The sequence below is a fragment of the Corvus brachyrhynchos genome, unplaced genomic scaffold (assembly GCF_000691975.1).
Source record: "Corvus brachyrhynchos isolate BGI_N302 unplaced genomic scaffold, ASM69197v1 scaffold44, whole genome shotgun sequence".
Lineage (NCBI taxonomy): Eukaryota > Metazoa > Chordata > Aves > Passeriformes > Corvidae > Corvus > Corvus brachyrhynchos.
The window spans coordinates 794,256-807,935 of record NW_008238359.1 but is presented as its reverse complement, the minus strand read 5'-3'; the positions used below and the strand labels follow the sequence as shown (position 1 = coordinate 807,935).

Here is a 13,680-nt window from a genome sequence, read left to right as displayed (position 1 = left end):
TCTGTCATTTCTTTCTTGTGGCTATTCTTTGTTGCTTTCCTTGTTTTTCTTTTCTAGAAACAAAGAATGATAACAGAAGGATGAACAGTCGGATGCTATCTGCCGCTTAAAGCACCTCAATCCTCTACTTGCACTGCAATTACTCTGTGAGCTTATTATGACTCTCCATAATTGCATCCTATGCACACACTCAGGGGGCTTCACTCTGGTTTCATTAGTCTTTATTTGAGGAGAAGATCTCTGTTCAGGCTGCTTCTTCAGTGCCCAGGTATGATCACAACTCCCATGTCCTTGCTGCTTTCCCTGGAGCTATGCTATAGCCATAGGAGTTGCATGTGTATCCAGCAGTTTATACCTAACTAGACATCTGCTCCCTTGCTCCCCACAACATCTGTTCATTCATTATTCTGTTTGCACCAGCCATATTCTGAAATCCTCCCTGGAAAAAAAACCCTGAGACAGTGAACTCCAGAGGAAAGGGAGAAAAAGATCTGATGTTAATGAACATTTCTAGTTGAACAAATGTCTTCTGTGATTCAAATTGTCTTCAATTTGTTCTGAAACTGAAAAATAATCTAAGCGATCGTAATTTTATTTTTCTGTGGTTTCTTCACTCTTATTTGCATCCACATGCTACTCTGCAGGGACAAAAACATTGAATAGAGAAAAATTGAATGAGGTGAGAAAAGGAACAATTAGAAGAAGAATCAGAAACATTTTGAGAGCAAATGGTTTTGCTCAAAACTTCACACACACACACACACACAAAAAAAAAAAAAGAGAAAAAAGGGAAAGTCTGTTTTCCCTTATGTTTTTGATGTGATAAAAAGTATTTTTTCCATATGGGTTTTAATGAGACATCAACATAATTGTAATTGTTTTTCACCTGGCTTGTTTCTTCAGCAAGCAATTGAATTGTGCACAGTGCCTCTGCTCTATTTTCTGCAGTTGTGGCACACCCCAGGTAAGAGTTTTGCAAGCCTCTGACCTATCACAACTGTGCAATTTTCTGGGTTATCCTTTCTGGACAACCTGAGGATCTACCACCACAGAACAGGTGCCCCCTTTCCAGCACCTCTGTTACAGAGGACAGTCTTCTCCACATCCCTGCAATAACACATCTAAGACTTAGAAACCTGCAGTGAACCACTGGTTGATAATTTTGTGAGGAGACCAATGTGTGTGTGTGTTAGGAATATACACGTGTTAATTTGTAAATGTTTGTACAAAGGCAGGGAAATAGGGTGACTCTAAGGTGGTAGGAAGTGAGTCAGCTCTAAGTGTGAGAAAGATGATGAAGAACATTCTGTGGGTATGGGAAACACACACCCAACAAGAACAGCCAGAGAAAGGGGTGACGAAAGGCAGTGGGATCAGCTTGTGCTCTACTCTTGATACAGCCTGCAAGCCCAACAGAGCCAGACTACCTTAGTGCTTATGGGACAGACCTCCAGGAGCTGCCTCAGACTGTTGTTGGGCTGAATGGAATGCTTAGTGGGGATGCTTTACCCTCTTGAGTGTGTGCAGTCTTCTCTGTGGACTTTCTTCTAAGACATGCTCCCATGTGATGTGCTTCTGCAGGAGCCTGTCTGTACAAAGCGTGGCATAACAGAGTATGCCCGTGCTTCCTCTTTCTGTGTGAGCAGGACAGGTATTTCTGCACTGCAGGCTGAGGGAGACATGACAGGAAAGAGTCGTTTGCCTGTCTGTGGGACAAGGGGAGCAAGGGTGCCTGAGGGACAATGTGTCTGATGCAGGTGAGGAGCAGTAGGGAGTGTTACACAACCTCAGAGCATGTCACTGGGTAACAAAAGGCAAGAGGATGTGCGTGACTCTATGAATGAGTACTTGTGTGAGGGTGCACAAGGGACAGAAGCTCCTGGAGGAGCAGAGAGGGTGCCTGTTAGCTGGTCATTAAGTTCTCTGCAGTGCTCAAGTTTTATGGTGACATTGGCAAACACATGAGGGGTGTATATATGTCCCTAGACTCTCAGATTTAAATTCCTAACAAACCCAAATTCCCCTTTTCTACACTTCACTGGAGACCTTCCGGAAAACTCAGCTCAGTATCTCTTAAACTTACCCCATCTTTGTGCTGAACATCAGCCTAACAGTGGGAAAAGGTGACAAAGGACGTGATTATTTTTAACCTATTCACTTCTGTTTTGCATTGCTGCGGGGGAGGTGAGTATCTCACCTCAATGAACCCAGCTGCCTGTGTCCCTCCGCTTGGCAGCGAGGCTGTTAGACATGGCTCATGACCACCTTACACCTGCCCTGTGCTCCTGCTGCCTCTTCCCAGGAGGGTCCCTGGGCACGGGAGCAGGCCCATGCCAGTCTTCATGTCTGTCTGCTGTGGAAATGGTGCTTGTGCCAGGAGAGGTATCAGCATGCCTACCCATTATATATTCCATCAGCTAGTGGATGGCATTGTTCCCTAGTTCTGCACACTTTCAACTCTGCTTTTCTTTTAAGCAATGTTTGGAATACATTCAGTACAGTCTTCTCTGGACAGGTTCTAATTTGATCGATCCCTTGCCCCAGTGGATTTTCAGGGTTTCATATCGCAAAAATAACATCTCTTGATGACTGAACTCCAGACCCTCTCATCTTCACAGGCCTTCATCCTTCTCCCTCATTGGTGTCCATGTTCTGGATGTTTTCAGATATTTTCACACTCTACCCAGCCATAGTTGCTGTTTGACTAATCACTATTAATTCACATACTGTTTCCACTCACGAGGTCACCTGCTTCATCCCCACAGTCATGTCTGCATCCTTTCCCTAGAACATTTCATGCAAATTACCGACACTCTTCTCGTACTGAGAGGCTTGGATGTGAAGAGGATATTTTTGGTTCTGAGCCCTCAACAAAGACGTGGTAAACTGCTGGCTGCAGGGTAGGGCTAATGTAAATTCTCTCTTGTCTTCTGCAGCATCCTCATGCAAAGGAGACTCTTCCTCTACAACTTCAGGAACCTGCGCAAGGCCAAGGGCCGGCGTGAAACCTACCTCTGCTACGTCGTAAAGCGCCGGGACAGTGCCACATCGTGCTCCCTGGACTTCGGATACCTGCGCAACCAGGTACGGGGAATGCCTTGCCCTCCTGTTCTTATATCCATGCTGAGGTGCCTGCAGCTCCACTTTGCCCGGGGCAGCAGGGAACAGAGGGCTGTGACAGCAACGCAGGCACACCTGGACGCTGTGCTGGTGCACAGTGTTTGAGGGATGCAGCCTCTGGGTAAACCTGTCCTTTGTGCTACCCCCGAGTGTGTTACCAGCAAGACATCCACACTGCCTGCTGCTTTACCAGTCTACTTGCCTTCCTGCTTAGGTCCCGCTCATCCCGTTTGTACATCCCTCCACATCAGTGCCCTCCTGTGCCTGCCGTGCCTTCTCTCCATGTGTGCTGACCCCCACCGTTTTTCTCCTCCCCTCACACCCCATCCACGCCACACCTCCCTCCTTGCCCCTCTCACACCCTTCTCCCTCCCCACCTCACGCCTTGCCCGTATCTGTCCCCGTTTCCCGAAGATGGGCTGTCACGTGGAGGTGCTCTTCCTGCGCTACATCGCAGCCTGGGACCTGGACCCGGGACGCTGCTACCGAATCACCTGGTTCACCTCCTGGAGCCCCTGCTACGACTGCGCCCAGCACATCGCCAACTTCCTGCGCTCCTACCCCAACCTGACCCTCCGCATCTTCATGGCCCGCCTCTACTTCTGCGAGGACCGCAAGGCAGAGCCCGAGGGGCTGAGGCGCCTGCACAAGGCAGGGGCACAAATTGCCATCATGACCTTCAAAGGTGAGTTTTGCGGGCAAGAAAGAGATGATGGTGAACTAAGGGGGCTTAGAGACACCAAGGAGGGGGAGAGAAGGTAGGAAAAGATGCAGTGCGATGGTTTAGTGATCCTAGGAGAGGTCAGTGTCCTCTTGAGCACCCTGTAACTCCCCTGTACTTTGCGCAGATTACTTCTACTGCTGGAACACATTTGTGGAGAACAGGGAACAGACATTCAAAGGCTGGGAAGGGCTGCATGAAAACTCTGTCCATCTCGCCAGGAAACTTCGACGAATCCTCCTGGTAAGGGCCAATTCTTCTTCTTCCAGTGCCTCTTCCCTCATCTTATTCCTGTCTTCCTCACTACAATTCCTATCTGCTCTTGCTTCTCATCCCTGCCATCTGCCATTCCATTCATTCGTGCGTCTTCACCTTCCACATCATTTATGCCTCTTCCCCCAACTTTCTTCATCTCTCCTCTTTTCATTCACTTCCCCTTCTTCCACCTCTCATCTCATCTCCTGCCAGTCCTTCCTCATGTTCATAGGTTCCTGCTCACTTGACAACTGACCTCCCATTTATATTTTGTCCTGCAGCCACTGTATGAAGTAGATGATTTGCGAGATGCCTTTAAAATCCTGGGACTTTGAAGTGAAAGTCATCAGCAACCAGAAGACTTCACAAACACTTGTTCTTTGATTTCCAACTCTCCCTTATGACAGATCTTTATCTTTTCCCTCCTTGCATCTCTCCTCCTTCCAGCCCTGTGTCTAGAGATAAAACTATCCTTACTTTTTTATTTCCAAGGAGAATTAGGCTGATCTTCTGAAGACACGTTCCCCAGGCTCACACCTTATCCATTGCTAACTGGGAATAGCCAGGACTGCAGTGACATTGCCAGAGAATGATTTTTCCCCCCTCAGTCCCTGCAGAGCTAATTCAGGTGATCCACTATGTGGAGCTCTGGGTTTATCCTTGCCCAGGTGGGAGCAGACAGCCTGCAAAGCTATTTATGTGGCTGTGTTCTCACTGGCACTCCACTGACCTGCACATTTTATGAGGGCTTTGGGGAGCACATCTCTTGGCTCTTAGAGCTGAACTACACTCAGCTGCTCTGTGTCCTTCTTTGTGAAATGGTTTATTTGTCCTTCTGGATGTGGGTAGGAAGTTGAAAACCATCACCACTGTAGTGGTACAGCCTATGTATTAACAGCAAAGTTGGCCAGCTGTTGGAAAGCTCAGCTGAGAGTGTTGAAGTGAGTCCTTGACAGCCCAGGTAGCTCAGCTTGAGAGCCTCACTTGAAGCCAGCAGGTCTGTGTAAGTGGACTGTGTGCAGAGCACCACAGCTCCCACTGTGTGGAGTACTCTCCATCCACCGAGCATTTCCCTCTACGCCAGACGTGCAATATGCTCCTTCCCCAGCCAACTGCCTCTGCTAGAGGCACCTTTACAGTCCCACAGCCTTCTGTTTCTCCAGGTCTTTTACTGCCCATAATAAGGCCAGCAGTGTCTAGTTGGTGACTGTACTGAGAGCTGGCCAGAAAAAAATCCTGGCATAAGCAAAGCTCTATAGCCTGTAGATAGATATCTTCTGTAGGGGCAAAAATCAAACCATCCTCCTGCCTGGCAATCACTCTGTTTCCATTAGGGGACCCCATTAGCATCTGATCTGGTGGACACAGCCTTTACAAGCTGAAGATACGGGTTCATAGTACCTGCCTGCTCACCACCACCTTCCCAGCACCTAAATTACAGCTGGGTTGTCCTCTCCAATCTAACTTCTTGAGGCTTTGACAAGGCTAAGTGTGTCCCACACTCTGGGTGTGCTCTATTTCCTTCATGATGGCTACAAGTTCTCTGCTCTGTCCTGTTACTCTTTCTGGGTAAGGCTGGAAGCTCCTCAAAACACCTCCTCTGGTGCTCAGCCAGCTGCAGGGGGACAGCAGAGAGCCCTGCTCCTACAGGGCCTCCTCCTGCTAGGAGAGGTCACAACCAGGTGCATCACAAGCTTCCTACAACTTCAGGCTCCCGAGGCACTCTCAGCTTGAGAAATTTCGACCAGGAATAGCAATGAGAGTCCTTTGCAAAGCATTAATTTGCGAGCATGGTGTTGTATATTTGTTTCATATGGTGCATATTATTTATATAAATAAAGGTCTTACAAACTAGCACCTGGTTTTGTCTTTTTTTTTTTTGGTATCATGTGGATGAAGGAGGTAAAGTTGACACAGAGGATTGACAGGTCATCTTTCTCGTTTCTGGAGACACAGCCTGGAACTATTAAACTATCTTTGTGCTTTTACTTGTAGCTTTGAAGTTATTGACAGTTATTGACCCAGCAGATCAAGACAGATAAATTGTTTGGGTACTTTGGAAATACTACCAAAAATCTCTGAAGTTATTTGAGATGCTTCTTTCATTGATGGCCAGCCTATTGTCCCCAGTCATGACTTGTAATTGACCACACTGGATGCAGAAGTCCTGACCCAATATGCTTCACAAAACAAGAAGAGAAGCAAAGATGTATAAAGAATCTTTGTCTTTCAACTTTTGATATTGGCCTGTACAACACTGTTGTCCTTCTCAGTGAAATTATTAGAAAAATTAATATTTTCTAAAAAAGGAGTTGAAGGAAAACTCCTTTGAAAAGGAATTGGCTTCTGCTTGAATTCTGACTAGCACTGAGTTGAAGCTACTTGTTGAAACATGACACCAGGGGATGTTGTACAGGAGGAGAAAAAATGCAATGAGTAAATGAAACGAATCATGAACTACATTAAGAATATATCCTATGTTTAGGTTCTTCTGAACATAAGTCAGATTAAGTTCAGAGTGGACTGTAGAGTTAATCCATGTGATACAGCTAAAGGAGTTTAGCTCTTTTGCTACAGAGATTGTTTTAACTGCACTTTTTCTGTTCACAAATACCAATTCATACTGTTTGTTACAAGACATTCTTTAATTTGGCTTTCTAAATTAATTCAACCTCAAATGCTTTAGGTGTCTCTGCCAAGAATAACTCCCTGGAGGGTGACTGTTACGTAGTAACCTTACTTTTTTAACAGAAGATATTTTACTTGCTTTGTAGACTGTGGATATAGTGAACATTTTGCTATTGCTTTTATATTCTTGATGGCCATTTATCTTTACAGCCTTATGGAGATTGTGGGTGTGCTATTCTAGGTGTCTCTTTCCTTTCTATGCATCTGGGCAACAGCTAAGCTCTCAAGGGGACTGTGGCAAATATATCTCCAACCCCAGTTGCCTGAGCTGTGGGAAATGGGGGCTTGTGATTTCTGGGAGGACATTTCCTCCCCAGACTGTGGGGAACAGCCAGAGCAGGGGCCTTGGTGCTGGCTGAAAACCCCAGTCTCACTTGATCAACACTCTGGGGTTTGCAGCAGTGAACAAGGCACAGGCACATCCAGGGAGCTGTAGAGGATAGGTCTTTGATAACAGAGGAGACAGGACAAACGGGACGGGATGGCTGCTGGTGTGGAAATCTGGGCATGGCTGCCATCTCCTGGTGCACGGGGGTGTCTGGCACCCTGTGTGAGGGTGTTGGCTTGAAGGGTTGTTGTTCCATGCTGCAAACAGCTCCCAAAGCCTGTCTCTCAGACAGCCCCCAGAACATGCCCACTGAAGAGCAGGACACTGACATCATTCCCACAGCTGCACGCAGCACTACTCCAGGTCAGTACACGGCGTCCTCGGACTTTGCAATAGTAAGAAACAGATTACCATTAAACAATGCAAAGACACACTCCAAACCCTTGCAAACACAGCCATGTCTTCTCCCTGCTTGCTTTCTCTTCTTCTCCTGCGTGCTGGTACTTGGAAATCAGGACAGAAAGGGGTTTCAGGGTCATGGAGTGTCGTCCCTTGCTACTTGTCCCTTCAAGGGGGTTTCAGCCTAGATGTATTTGTGTCCAGCATTGTCTTTGAGTACGTTTTTCTACTCTCCCTGGTGCTGACCCTTTAGCATTCCTATGGGCAGAAATGTCATTCTTTCATCACATATGTATTAAATATTCACAGTGATGGAAGTCACATTTGGTTCACAGAAGAAACATGAAGGGATTTGGCAGAGAAGAGACCCCTCATTCAGACAATGCCAGTGATGATGAGCAGAGCCTCTACTGGGGAAGGAGAAAGTGGGTTGCTGCAAGAGCAGAGGTCATAGCAGATGGGGAGGCACCGAAGGGTGGCAAGTATTTTGAGGGCTGCCTTGGCTTTTAAACCTCTCATACACTTCTGTCTTGGGCAGGTTTCCCCTCAGGCTTCCAAATCCACATCAGATATGGCTAAAACTCCATTGCTCTTGCTGCTGTTGCACCCAAGTTCCAGCGCAGGGAGGGTGTTGATCTCTCCACTCTAAAACCTTGTCATTAATTCACAGTTAAGAACTATCCCACTCTACAAGCTGGCACATGCTTTTACCAGTCCAGAGGGCCAGAAGAATTTGAGAGCAGACCAGCTGCCTTCTGCAGTTGCCTTTAAAGGCTACCAGTGTGGTAAACCCACCCCTAGGCTCTCACATGCCAGTAGGGGCACGGCAGGGATACAGCAGATTGCAAATTCACTCTGGCAGGCAAAACTGGTGTGAAAACTTCACTGGGCTGACTTGGAACTGGCAAGCTTCCAAACAGACTGTGGAAGGTTTGTCCTCCTGCCTTCAGTGGGAAAGGGCTGACCCCTGGGCATGAGTGGTTATGGACCCTGCTGTACTAAACTACACGTTGATCAAGTGATTTGATTGCTCCCTAAGGAAGCAAAGAGTAAACACTATAACATCCAGAAAGAGGGCATGTGACATCCAGTATGAGGCCCTGGACAGGGGGAAGAAAACTTCAGCTGTGCTATACATTGCTTGGAGTTATTTTATTTGATAAACGTAGGAGACTCTCCCCAGCCAGCTGTGCTCAGCCTTAGATACACTCTCATACTGCAGGGACTGGAGCTGCTTTCTCAGCCTGCAGCTTTTCTGGCTGTCTTGATGGTCTGCTAAACATCTGGAGATTTTGGCATGGCCAAAGGATGCTATAAGCATTAATAAACCAGAAGAGATAGGCATGGCTCCCACCAGCCCCTGCCTGGTTCTTCAAATCATCCTTTGTGCATGTTGCGGATCTCAGCATCAGCACATTCCCCAGTGGGATCACACAGTGGGCCTCCTGCTTGAAGAGGTTGGGAATCATGACACATGCAACTCCCCACATGATTCATTCTGATGTTCTACATTATTTGTAGTTCAAATTCAAAACTGCTGCAGGACCCTATACACCTGTATCTTCTTTTTGCCTGCTGCCAGTAGAGAGAGTTCAAAGCTTTCAATTTCTCCTACCTCACCATCCCACTCTGTGTTTCCAGCTGGAAAAACAGAGACTTTTTATTTTGTTCCCCCAGTTTGCAACAAACAGCTATGTCTCCTGAGTGTGGAATTACAAGGGAAGGCTGTGTATCAAGGAGCTGAACAAGAAAAGCAAAGTTTCCACAGAGTTGATGTTTTCCCTTTTATTACACTGGTTTTACAGTCATAAATAAAACCTTAAAATGAAGTATTATTACAGTATTGCATAAATATTATTAAGGTATGAAATATTTTCCAAAACATACACATGTAGGCATAAAAGTGATCTTCATAAGAAATTCTGAAAGCAAGAATGCATAGCTGATTACTTCTTTGGAACAGATCAGAGCATGAAAAATGTTACATGCTGGCCTTTCAAGAGGGTACTTGCAGAATCTGATTGCAGAATCAGCAGACATGGAAGGCCTGATTATGGGGCACAGTCTCCATCCTTACTGGACTCTCAGGAAGCTCTGTAAAGACACAGAGCACTGTGTCCTGGATGCCTGGCTGCATCATCCGAGCTTGCTGATGGCTTCTCATGAGCTCCTTCTGCTCTGTCCAATACTTAGCAATGCTCAGTCAGTGATAAGAGTCTTCTCTGGTGGCAGCAAGAAGCTTATCAAGGCTGCAGCAGAAAACACTGCCAGGGACTGGATTTTCTGGTCTTGTACTGGTGCACAAAGTGAGCTTAGAAACATGGTGGTGATGCTTGTTAGTGTTCAGTTTGTCAGAAATGGAGGAAGCCCCTAGGAGGAAGAAAAACAACCATTAAAAATTAGATACAAAAAGCTTAAGCTATCTCTTCAGCATGATAGAGAATTTGAAAATAAAGCATCTGGTCCAAGAGATCACTGATCCTCCTTCAGTGTGTTAGATAATCTCCCTCGGGATACGTTTTTCCAGACAACAGGGTAGCACCTCACAATATACTGTGCCATGTACACCACTGCTAGAAATACAAACCATTCAGAAACAGAAGCATTTAAAAGGTGGCCACTTGCACAGCTGAATGCAGGGGAAGTGGAGTTGGATCCTGTGGAAAGGCAGATTTTTTGGGGGGTTAGAAAGGCTCGCCCAGGGGTTTCTAGTACCACACCATGTTTGCAGCATGGCTAACTCCAAGGCTGGATCTGGCAGCTCAGAGCAAAGTTCTCAGTGTCTCCAGGGATGGAAGTGACAGACTCTCCGGGTTCCAGTACCACACCGTTGTCAGGGGAGACTTTTTCCTTCTATCCTGTCAGAATTTCCCTCAATGCAGCTTGTGTGTGTTACCTCATTTTTCCTCTGTGCATCATCAAGGAGAGTTTGGCTATGTCTTTACTGCCTTTATGTAGTGGAAAACTGCAGTTAGATCCCACTTAGCCACCTTCTCTATAGGTCTAGGAAATCCCATTCCCTCAGCCTCTCCTCATAGGGCAAGTACTCCAGTCCCCTGCCCTTTGCAGTGGTACTCCACCAAATCCCCTCTGGTTCCTCAGTGTCTTTCTCCTGCCAGGAAGGCCAGAGCTTGATGCAACAGTGTGTATTTCTCTGGAGCACATGCCTGGAACTCACTCACCCCATTACACCTCTGCATAATTAGTACAACGGGGCAGGATGTTCAAAAGGGCTGAGCACAAAGACATTCCCATTCCCTCTGCAGAGGGTTGGTAGTTAGAACTGTTGATGATGGGCCCTATTCACCTTCATTTGAGGGATGGCTTATGTTTAGCTGAGACAGCAGAGCAGCTGAGCAAGTGCCTGACTTCCAGCAGGCTTCCTAGCCAGCAGGACTCTGCAGAAATCGTCAAGGTTGCCTGGTTGGGACAGGCAATTTGTTAGCTGGCTCTTTAAAACCAAGACCTGAAGGGCAGATTCCCCTTGTACTGCTGCACAGGGAACCATGCTGAGTCAGCAGCAGTTTGTCAGCACTCACAAGCATTTAGCAGACAGCTCTGCTCAGCTCCTGGCAAGCATCGCACCATGCACTTGATTGTGTGTAAGCTGCTAAATTATTTAATCATCTCAGGCATTAGGAGACTCAGAAAGACTGAAAGCCAAGGGGAAAATGTCTCCTAAACCATTACATTGCATAAAGTACTTTGTTAGGTCAGCTGATTGACTGGGTATTGCTACTGACTGTGTATCCTGTCACCTGAATGTCTTACTCAGAAAAGAAATGGAAAGGTCAGGTCTTGAGGTACAAAAAGTCCTATGGAATATTTGGGATGGATGGAACTGAAATGAAGGGTAATGTGTACTTTTCCCTCAGCCAGAAATAAAACAAGGCATTTATAGCATCCTACAAACAGGTTAGTTTTGTGTCTGTGAATCTAAGCTCCTGCCAGCAGCTTTGTGCATCCCTTCCTCCACCTCCTGCCATCCATTCTGCACAGAGGGACCATTCCAAGCAAGAACTGGCTTGCTCCACAAAGAGTGGCTGAGCCCCACAGTTAGTCCAGACCTGGTCTCCTCTCCTGTCCAGTAGACCACCTTCTCTTTCTTTTCCCTACAATCGCTTCTGCTAACACCACTGCTGGGGTCATCCAAATCTCCTTTTCCTTGGATTTTTTGCATTTATTTTCTCTCCTGGTGTTTTCTTCGGGTGTCTACTAACCAAATAGATACGAAGGAGTTCTCTGCAATTCAGAAAGTAGTGTGCATTGAAGTCCTGGGTCCAATAATGATCTCCAGGTTGGTAGACAACAAAGTTTCTCCAGCAGTAACTGTAATCTAAGAAGAGAGATACCCAGTCACTCTTGATGAAAGGATGCCCCGTTCTTTCTTCATTAACATGTCAGTGAGTCATTTGTTTCTCAGTAAGAATACAGTAAAGGACAAAGATATTCATACAAGGGATACACAAATAACTACACAAACAAGTTAGTGGAAAGGGGAACCAAAACTCTGCAGGTAGCAATATGTCTAAAAAAAAATTGCCAGAGAGAGAAATTGATCATTGTGGTGGCTTGGGCAACCTTTATGACAAATAACACACTCTGGCATAAAGCCAGAGCACATTTGCCAACAGTGAAGGAATCAGTGAGTGGCAGGAGTGAAAAGGGAAGTGGCACATGCAGTCAGAGCTGATCAAGCTCCCTTTTTGGCAGCCTTGTGCTTGAGAGCACAGCTTTGGTCAGACAAGTTGCTTCAATCATGAATCTGTCTGACTTACCCCAATGATCAGGGAAAACCTGGAGTGAAGACTCTAACATTTAGCAGTTTCATATTGATCCAAGTGTTGATAGGGTGGGCAGAGCTTCTGTCAATGCTCTGGTGGTATAATCCCAGAGACAGTATCCCCAAGATAAGCAATGTCCTTTAAGATTACATTTGACCTGGTGGGTTTTATAGCTACTCACTCCAGTGGTAAATATCCACACAGGTGTGTGAGGTTCATCTCTTCAAATACACATTTCTTTTTGTGAGCTGCTTGTCTGGACTATTTTTACAGCCAAACATCACCAGGCAAGAAAGATAGAGGCACAAAAAGGCACATGTGCAAGACACATGCATCATCTGAAAGTCTCCTTTAAACAGTTTCCTTCTCTTCTCCAGCTACCAAGGGAAACCAATTACTTGATGCAGATGGCAAGCTGATCTGCATGTGTTTTCTAGGAAGGACGGGTTCTGTCTTACACCCAGGATTTTTCACTGCATATTAAGGAGGTGTGGATGGCTAGAGAAGCCTCTCACTCTCCATGTTTGTATTTGGCAAGAAGAAATGACCATGCTGGTCCTGCTGCTGTACAGGACTGGGGAAGAAATAAGGCAGAAGAGAGTGACATTTTTTCACTCACTAGTCCTCCCCAAAGCAAGTCATCACCTCTATTACAAACTAAGAGCGCACATAATCCCAGAACTTTCAATCCACACTTAGACAAAGAGTAGCTGGGTTACCTTCAAGATTCATTATATGTATAGTGACTCCATGCATTCCCAGGTTGCAGAGACCTTCTCTGTTACGGATATCGTGGTGCCTGAACAGCTTGGCTGCATATATTTTCAAGGTCACATAAGGGCGTGACTTCAGGAACTCCAGAATCCTTTTGGAGCACTTTCCACAGGGACTAGCTGAAAGGAACCAGGTGATGGAGCAAGGAACTTGTGGCCTGTCTTTGAAACAATTTTCTAAGAAGTTGACTTCAGCATGTTGTCTATGAGTGTTTGAGCACCAGTTCCTCCAGATGGAACCTCTTCTCCACCTGATTTCATACAGCAGGTACACCCCCCGTCGATGTTGGCTAGGCGAATAATTTATTTGGAAGTCTCCCGGCTCTATCTTCCACCTGAATAAGAGTACCGGCAGTACTGTGATCCCAAGATTTCAATGATGTTTGGTCCCATTGTGCATTGCCTACTCTAAATATCAGCCAGGCCTCCCACTCCCAGCTTTTCCCATCAGAAATGAGCAGCTTGAAGAATGTTGCAATTTAGCAACTGAAATCTGGAATTTGATGAAGACTTCAGAACACCCCCAACACCTCCTTGAGAACTGTTGGGTGGGTAAGCAAGCCCATCACCACACAGAGATCAGTACCAGTCAAAGCAGTAAGGCAACTGGAA

At 46.2% G+C, this 13,680-nt stretch overlaps 2 protein-coding genes across 2 annotated transcripts in view; one reads left to right on the top strand and one right to left on the bottom strand.

Moving 5' to 3' along the window:
• The window catches only part of AICDA (activation-induced cytidine deaminase), a 7,282-nt gene extending 1,351 nt beyond the window's left edge, over positions 1–5,931 (top strand). Inside the window, exons 2-5 of the mRNA XM_008634886.2 lie at positions 2,937–3,084; positions 3,535–3,805; positions 3,969–4,084; positions 4,378–5,931. Coding sequence (XP_008633108.2) covers positions 2,937–3,084; positions 3,535–3,805; positions 3,969–4,084; positions 4,378–4,431 — 589 coding nt within the window. The 3' untranslated portion in view covers positions 4,432–5,931. The remainder of the gene's footprint in view (positions 1–2,936; positions 3,085–3,534; positions 3,806–3,968; positions 4,085–4,377) is intronic.
• Positions 5,932–9,281: 3,350 nt separating this feature from the next.
• On the bottom strand, positions 9,282–13,441 carry LOC108447058 (C->U-editing enzyme APOBEC-1-like; the record flags this gene model as incomplete). The annotated part of the gene is made up of 3 exons (XM_017735834.1): positions 9,282–9,881; positions 11,732–11,847; positions 13,015–13,441. Coding segments are annotated over 3 exons (570 nt in total), but the record flags the coding sequence as incomplete, so codon positions are not given.
• Between the last annotated feature and the right edge of the window lie 239 nt (positions 13,442–13,680).